At 39.7% G+C, this 8,909-nt stretch overlaps 1 protein-coding gene across 1 annotated transcript; it reads left to right on the forward strand.

Annotated features, from left to right (window-relative positions):
- Positions 1 to 4,855: 4,855 nt before the first annotated feature.
- Positions 4,856 to 8,662, forward strand: LOC136227921 (zinc transporter 6, chloroplastic-like). Its single transcript, XM_066016722.1, has 2 exons — positions 4,856 to 5,690; positions 8,285 to 8,662. The coding sequence occupies exons 1-2, from the start codon at positions 4,992 to 4,994 to the stop codon at positions 8,597 to 8,599; spliced, it is 1,014 nt and encodes a 337-aa protein (XP_065872794.1). The 5' UTR covers positions 4,856 to 4,991; the 3' UTR covers positions 8,600 to 8,662.
- Positions 8,663 to 8,909: the final 247 nt, after the last annotated feature.

Raw genomic sequence — 8,909 nt, forward strand, 5'->3', positions numbered from 1 at the left:
GGTTAGATCAGGATAAAGGTCAGATTGTGACAAATGAATCTGGGGATAAGGAGGGATCTCAGGATGTGGATATGGAATTAAATGAAGAAGCTGAGTTGGAATTGATTGAAGCCCGCAAGAGAAGGAGAGCAGAGGGTAGTAAAGAAGTAGAACAGCCAGGAGTGGGTACGGGACTAGATGATAATTCAGGGGTAGACTCTTCCAATAATAATCTGGATAAGTCGACCACTCAACCGAAGAAACCGACGAGGCCTGCGGGACAGGTCCGCCGACCATCATGAGTTGCTTAAGCTGGAACTGTCGGGGTCTGGGCAACCCCCGGGAAGTTCGGTCACTTGGTGAGTTATTGAAGGCTCATAGTCCAAAGTTTGTTTTTTTGATTGAAACTTTAGTTAACAAGTCAAGAATGGAAGGATTGAGAAGTAAATTTGGCTATGTAGGGTGTTTTACTTTTGAGGCTAGAGGGCCTAGTGGAGGGCTGGCATTGTTGTGGAAGGGGGCAAGCATTATCTCTGTAAGGTCCTTTTCAAACCATCATATTGAAGTTGTTATTCAAGACGCGAGGCTAGGGGATTGGAGGCTTGTGGGGTTCTATGGCTTGGCAGATCGTAACAGGCATAATGAATCTTGGGAGCTTTTGGGGAATATTGCTAATAGCTCTACCCTTCCTTGGGTTGTGATTGGTGACTTTAATTGTATTCTAGACAGAAATGAGAAGATGGGAGGTGCAATTTATCCGCAATCCCTTATACAGAAGTTTGCGGAAATCATTGCTTCAACCACCCTAATTGAGCTCCGTATGAAGGGTAGTCCGTACACGTGGGAGAAGGGAAGAGGAACGAGGTTATGGATTCGGGAGAAACTTGACAGGGTGTTCGGGTCACATGACTGGTGTGACCGGTTTCCACTATATGAGGTCTCTAATCTCGTTTCTGCCTATTCTGATCACTCACCTATCCTATTACGGGTGTATGGTCAATGAACTGGCAAACAGAAAGGCAGATTTCGGTTTGACAGAGCCTGGCTTCGGGAAAGGGACTTTGAAGGTCTGGTCACAGGAATCTGGGGGCAGAATGGTGGAGTTGATATCTGCGCTCGATTGGCTAGATGTTGTGAGGCTATGGAGAGATGGGGATGACACTTTCGTACAAGATTTACCCGTAAAATTGAAAATTATAAGCTGATGCTGGAGCAGATTAGAGATCGCACTGATGCACAATCGGTAGAGGAGTCCATCAAGATTAAGAATGATCTGAATTCTGCCCTTGAACAGGAAGAGAGCTATTGGTGTCAGAGAGCAAAGGTCTTCTGGTTAAAGGACGGGGATTCAAATTCCAAGTTTTTTCATGCATGTGTGAAAGCAAGGCGGCATATTAATACGATAACGAGTCTTACAGATGAGAATCATGTGGAAGTGTCTGACCAGGCTGGTATGGGCGAAATTGCTGTCAAGTATTTTGAGCAACTCTTCCAAAGTAGTGTGAGACCAAGCTATGGAGCTGTGGATGTTGTTGCCGAGAAAGTTACTCATTCTATGAATGAAGAGCTAACAAAAGAGTTTACCTTTGAGGAATTCACCAGTGCAATTAAGCAGATGCATCCTGACAAGTCGCCGGGTCCTGATGGTCTTAATCCAGGTTTTTTCCAATTTTATTGGCCTTTGATTGGTATGGATGTTTTTGCTGCCTGTGCTGATTGGCTTAATAAAAATGAATTTCCTGCTAATTTGAATGATACCATTGTCACCCTGATCCCTAAATGCGAGGACCCTCGTAGAATGACAGATCTAAGGCCAATCTCTCTATGCAATTTTTGTACAAAATAATTGCAAAGGTTTTGGCTAATAGGCTGAAATTGATACTTCCTGAGCTAATTTCTGAGAATCAATCTGCTTTTGTGCCTGGAAGGTCTTTAATTGATAGTGTACAGATAGCCTTCGAGCTTATTCATTACATGAAGAGGAAAAGTAGAGGCGCCAAGGGTGAGGTGGCTCTGAAGATTGATATTAGCAAGGCCTATGATAGGGTGGATTGGGGATTCCTAAGAGAGACAATGAGGAAGATGGGTTTCTGTGAAAAATGGATTGAGTGGATTATGCTCTGCGTAACAACGGTTTCATACTCTATATGGATTAATGCGAGCATGGTTGGTCCGGTTGTCCCTGGTAGAGGCCTTCGTCAAGGAGACCCTCTATCTCCTTATCTATTTCTATTGTGCGCAGAGGTACTGTCCCAACTGATCACAAGAGCTGAAAGTAGGGGAGAGATTACGGGTTATCGGATCTGTCCGGGTGCACCGAGTGTCACTCACCTATTCTTTGCAGATGATAGTTTCCTGTTCTTTCAGGCTTCAGAGGAGGAATGTGTAAAAGTGCGAAGTTTGCTTGCTGAATATGAGGGAATATCGGTTCAGGCGGTGAATCTAAGCAAGTCTGGAATCTTCTTTAGTTCGAATGTGAGAATTGAGCTTAAAGAGGTGATTAGTGATATCCTCCGGGTGCACAGCCCTCTAGATACCGGGCGTTACCTGGGTCTCCCCTCTCTGATAGGTAGATCTAAGCGATCAATTTTTGGCTTTTTGAAGGAGAGATTGGCAAAAAGGCTGAATAGCTGGACCTTTCGTTTTCTATCAACTGCGGGAAAGGAGGTGTTGTCTGTGGCCCAGGCGCTTCCAATGTTCTGTATGAGCACCTTCTTGCTACCCAGGTCCACATCTGATGAGCTACAAAAGATGATAAATTCATTTTGGTGGGGTACGAAGGAGGATGGCAGTAAAAGGATACACTGGTTTGAATGGAAGAAGCTTTGCAAGCAGAAAAGGGATGGGGGATTAGGTTTCCGTGAATTACGGGACTTTAATCTGGCGTTACTTGGTAAACAGGCATGGAAACTGATAGATGAACCGAATACAGTGGTGAGTCGCATGTTCAAAGCAAAATACTACCCAAGAGAGACTTTCCTAACCTCCAAATTGGGCACTAATCCCAGTTTCGTTTGGAGAAGTGTATGGAGTTCTATTGAGTTGATGAAGTCTGGCCTGAGATGGCATGTGGGGAGGGGGGAGAGAGTTCTTGCTCATCGCGATACTTGGATTTTTGAAGGGGAGAAGTTGTGTGTGGGACCAATTGACAATGTTAGCAATATTGAGACAACGGTCAATACTCTTTTCATCCCAGGAACGAGATTGTGGGATCACGGTAAAATTAATTTGATTTTTGCACCTGAGATTGCGTCTATGATTGGAAGGATGGTAGTCCCACCCTCTAACAGAGAAGATAGATTAATCTGGCACTTCACGGCTAATGGGTTTTACTCGTCTAAGTCTGGATATAGGTTACAAGCCATGGATGGTGGGAGGAATCGGGAGGAACAAGGCTGGGTTAATTTGTGGAAGCAAAATTTACCACCTAAAGTGAAAATGTTTGTATGGCGAATAGCCTCTGGGATTCTTCCCCTTCGTACTCGCCTTGCCGATAGGAGAGTCCCGATACCAACTTCTTGTTTATTATGTCCAAACAACTTGGAGCATGGTTGGCACTTATTCTCTGGGTGCGATTACGCAAAACAATGCTGGCTGTTGATGGGAGCTGACGCTCCTGGAGAAGAGTGGGATAGAGTGGAGGATTGGGTTGTTGATATGCTTAAGAAGAGTGATAACGAGTTAATAAAGCTCAATATTGCTGTACTCTGGGCCATTTGGACAGTGAGGAACGAAGTGCTGTGGAATTCACACAAAAGGAATCCGCGTGAAGTTATGGCTTATGTGCTGAATTTTTTTGATGACTGGATGAATGCCCAGCGGAGTAAAAAGGGAGGGATGGAGGGAGACGGTGGAGGGGGCGAAGATCTAACTGGCTTTTGTGCAGGTTTATTTGTAGGTAATCGAAGAATAACAACAGAAATTCTGGGTGTACCTGCTGCTGTTTCTGGCGTGAGGAGCGTAGCAACTGATAACGTTGGCGAACGTTTGCAATCTGATGTGAGACTGCACCTTGCCGCAAGCACGAGTGACCCAGAACTGGTATTTGAACACATCCCTCAACAAAGAGATTGTTATGCGCATCATTGGGTCCGCAGATCAGCTACTGCAGAAAGAAGCAGGGATGAAAGACCTGCTACTGCTGATTGTGGATCACATACTAGTTCGAGTGGAGTAAATCCGCGTTTGAACTTTGATACAGAACGTAATGACAGCAGATCTCCGATGCAAGTCGAGCGAAGATCTTCCGAAGGCGAGGTTAACAGCGAGACGGATACAACAAACCAGAGGCGGCACTCCAATTGGAAAAAACCAGCGGCCGGATTCTTCAAATGCAACACAGATGCAGCTATGTTCGTCGATACAGGATCCTTTGGGGCGGGAGCAATCCTCAGGGACAGCGAGGGTAACTTCATCTCAGGCTATAGCTCGCACAGGCAAGGATCAGTTACAGTCTGACTTGCGGAAGTACTGGCACTAAAAGAGAGTATTTTATGGGCTAGCTCCATTGATCACCCTGAAATCATCTTCGAGTCTGACGCTAAAAATGTGGTCGACGCCATTATGTCAAACCATCGAGACTTGACAGAATTTGGTAGTGTGATTCAGGAAGTGAGAAGCTTACTTAACAACCACCCAAGGTTTTCGGTGGTTTTTGTTTCAAGATTAGCGAACGAAGCAGCTAATGCTCTTGCAAGACTTGCTCGGTCCTATACTAATTCTTTTATTCATTATTCTTTACCTGTAGACATTCAAGGCATTCTAATTTGGAATGCCATTTCCAATGATTAATAATACATTCGTTTTGGTTAAAAAAAAAAAAAAAAAAAAAACTGTAAGATTCTTATAAAGAAAAAATTCATTGAATGCAGGGACCCCACCCATCATAACCATTTTCTCATTTTACAAAGTCTCTCTCGCAATTCCTAACAGTCAGTCTTACTCTCATCTTAATCCCTATAGTACCACAAAATTCACATTCTTCGTCTTCTATCTTTGGAATTTTCTTTTCCATGGCTCCGGCGACTTCTTGTGTTGCCGACGTTTCTCGCGCCGCCACCTGCCGAGACAGTAATGCCGCAGCTCATCTCAAACTAATCTCACTTTTCATTATCTTCTTCACAAGCATCGTCGGTATTTCCTCTCCTGTAATTCTCGCTCGCTATTTCCACGGAAAACCTCTGTATGACAAGGCGATTCTTCTCATCAAATGCTTCGCCGCCGGAGTAATTCTCTCCACCTCTTTGGTCCATGTTCTCCCCGACGCCTATGACTCCCTCGCCGATTGCCGCGTGGCTTCCATGCATCCATGGAGGGACTTCCCTTTCGCTGGATTGGTTACCTTAATCGGTGCTTTGCTTGCTCTGTTTGTTGATATAACGGCGAGTGCTCATGTGGAGCATAGCCACGGCGGAGGAATTGAAATAGAGAGTTCTGAATATACTCCGGTGGGGATTCAGGATGAAATTGCGGCGAAGAAGAGAGGAGAATTGTCGAAATTGGAATCGGGAGAAGGAGCAGAGGAGTATATGGTGAAATTAAAGCAGAAACTGGTATCGCAAGTTTTGGAGATCGGAATAATATTTCACTCGGTGATAATCGGAGTAACAATGGGAATGTCGCAGAATCAGTGCACCATTAGACCTCTTGTTGCCGCTCTTGCTTTTCATCAGATCTTTGAAGGGATGGGCCTTGGCGGTTGCATTGCTCAGGTATTTTTTTCTAAAATTGTTTGTTTTGATTAATAATTTGCGGCCCAGTTAATTAATTGCTTAAACCCTGAGATTTGAAAACCAAAAAAAAAAAAAATAAATAATAATTGAGATAAGGCTGAAGTATAAATTTTCTCCTAAATATAGCTATTTTAGCATTATACATCTCAGAGATGACAGTATGAGCTCATGCCATGTAGTAATAATCAACTTATGATGTAAAAAGCTCGGAATTATCAATTTCGAGGAGGAATTATATATAGACCACCTTAGACAAATAATATGATGTAGCACTATTATATATTTTAAGGAATAAATCTTAAATTTAATCTATGAGATAGTGAAAAATTAATTTTAATGTTATAAAAAAAGTAAAATCAATTTTAGTTCTTCGTCATTAAAGAATTAGAAAAAATTGGTTTAGTACAGGACAAATGTATTAGTATGTTACTAATAAAATTACAAAAAATATTTTAAAATGCTCAAAACAAAATTTACTACATATAAATTAATTACAATTTTTTTATTAATATGTCCTAAATTTGCACCATTTAGTGTTTACCTATGAAATGATGTAAATTTAACAAAATGTTTTTAAGAAAAATTAATTTTAACCACACATTATCAAAAAATTAAAAAAAATTGGTTTGATTGATCTTTAACTATCACTTCATATCTTCCGAATATCAATTATATCTAAAATATTTAGTGTTACTAATATAATTACAAAAAAATATATTAAAATACTAAAAATCAAATTTTACTATATATAAATTAATCATTATTTTTTATCATCTAAAATATTTATTATGTCATTAATATGCTTATAAAAAGCGGAACAAAGAAAACTCGGAACTGATTGATTAGGTTTTAGTTTCATTCCATTAGTTAAGTGGAGTCCAAAGTTGCAAAGTTTTGACGGGAAAGTTCACTACTTTACTAAAGGATAAATAATTTAGACATTTTTTCATAAAAAAAAAAAAAAGTTAGATATTTAGGTTACGGCACCACATGCAACTTAATTATCACATGTGATGTGATACTTAATATATCAAGCAATTACCATACATTTTTTTTTTTTTTAAGAAAAGACAATGCATTAAATAGAATCATAATACAAATCTTGAACAATAAAATTTGGAAGACTAGTGTGCCGCTTTATCAATCCTAGCATAGAATAGGATGCCCTTGCAAATTCACGAGCAACACTATTCGCAGAACAACTAGCAAAATTGATACTAACATCATTAAATGAATGAATCAATCTATTACAATCATCAAGAACAATGCCGTAATAAGACCTGAAGTAGGTTGATTAAAATCTAAAACCACCACCTCTATATCGGTTTTAACAAGACTGTCGTCCATACACTTTCTGTTGAGTCAACTTAGAGCTTCCCAAATGCTCATAGCGTCCCCTACACGAGGTAAGAAATCACCCCGCACAAGTTTGGAAAAAGCTCCACAAAATTTACTGTTGCAGTCCCATAGCACTGCACCTAAACCTAGCAGATCTGACCCCGAGATAATAGAGGCATCCATATTCAGTTTGAAACGAGCTGGAGGAGGCCGTAACCAGCGAATTGCACTAAGAGCAGACCCTGCCCCATGTGGAACAACCTGGGCACCAACATTCATCGTCTTTGATTGAGCTTCTGTCACTCCTTCAACCCAATGCACGCGCAGAATTCCTTGAATTATTCCAAACAGAACTGTTTCTGTTCAGCTACATATTCCATACAACCATAGCCCACAAACATCAATTCTCAGTACTAAAATTCGCAAAAATGAATTCCAACCAATCTTTAAGCAAAGAAAATCGCCACCAAAATAGAATTGTTACTGATAAAATGACGCACGTGTGAAATGTAGATGACAATATTCATGACCGAGAAGACAGTTTGATGAATTATTTCTCAAATTAACCCAATCTATCAATGTTAGGGGTAAAATTGCTCTTGGCTACTAATGTTAGAGGTAAAATTGCACCATTTTAGACGTTAGCAGTAAAATTACTCCTGACCCAAAACGTTATGAGTATTTTTACACCTTAATCCGAGTTAGTATTATGATTTTTGTATTTAGTTGTTACGGAATAACCAAATTTAGGGAGCTGGTGAGACATTTGCAAAGTTCAGGGAGCTAATAAATTTTTATGGACAAGTTTAGGGAGCTGGTGATACGAAATAAACAAGTTTAGAGAGCTAGTGAGACACTTGCAAAATTCAGAGAGCCAATCTACTATTATGGACAAGTTTAGGAGCTGGTGATGTAGTAGACCTTTTTACAATAGACCAGGACGGTCCACTCATATGCTATCATGTCAAACAGTAGAATTTATCTCTAACTTGTCGTATTTATGAATTTTTAGCAACTTCTCTCAGTTGCATAACATAATCCAAAGATGTCACAAATGGTTTTGCAATGACATATTGTAGAAATACTTGCAAGCTAAGTGTTTAAGAAATATTATACTAAAATACAATACACAAAAAGTAATACACGCACATATTCGCTCAGCAATTTGTATTACTAATTCTAGTTGAAATTACTTATGGTATAAATTCTAATGTACATTTGTGGGCACTTTACAGGCAGGCTTTAGCTTCAGCACAATGGCATACATGGTTTTTATGTTTTCAGTGACAACCCCAGTGGGTATAGTGTTAGGGATGATAATTTTTTCGTTATCCGGATACGACGATAGTAACCCGAATGCCTTAATAATGGAAGGATTATTGGGATCTCTTTCTTCAGGCATACTGATATACATGGGTCTTGTTGATCTTATAGCTGTTGATTTTTTTCATAACAAGTTAATGAGTTCTGCTCCTTGGTTGAAGAAGATTTCTTTTATTGCTCTTTCTCTTGGCTCTACTGCTATGTCTATTCTTGCTCTCTGGGCTTGAATTTACTTCTTATTTTGTATCTTAGACTGGTTATAAGCAAAAGAGCCTAAATTCACATTACAATTTAGAAGCTTGTCCATATTATTTTTTACAAATATTGTCACATACATGTTTGTAAGAAGTAATATAAGATTATTATTATTATTATAAGCCATTGGATAGTGTAACACCCATTTAGAGATACCAAATTAAGACCAAAAATAAATTTTCAAATTTGGTATATCTCTACTTTGTACATAATTAAATCTTTTTTTTTAAAAGAAAAAGGTCTCTGTAACATCATACACTGATTTAAAGAATGTCCAATAAA

Source organism: Euphorbia lathyris, chromosome 4 (assembly GCF_963576675.1).
Source record: "Euphorbia lathyris chromosome 4, ddEupLath1.1, whole genome shotgun sequence".
Lineage (NCBI taxonomy): Eukaryota > Viridiplantae > Streptophyta > Magnoliopsida > Malpighiales > Euphorbiaceae > Euphorbia > Euphorbia lathyris.

Bases quoted from the DNA above. Each gene is read 5' to 3' on its own strand.
- LOC136227921 (XM_066016722.1), top strand. From the start codon at position 4,992: ATGGCTCCGGCGACTTCTTGTGTTGCCGACGTTTCTCGCGCCGCCACC. The intron at 5,691-8,284 runs GTATTTTTTTCT...GGCACTTTACAG, and splicing joins TTGGCGGTTGCATTGCTCAG to GCAGGCTTTAGCTTCAGCAC.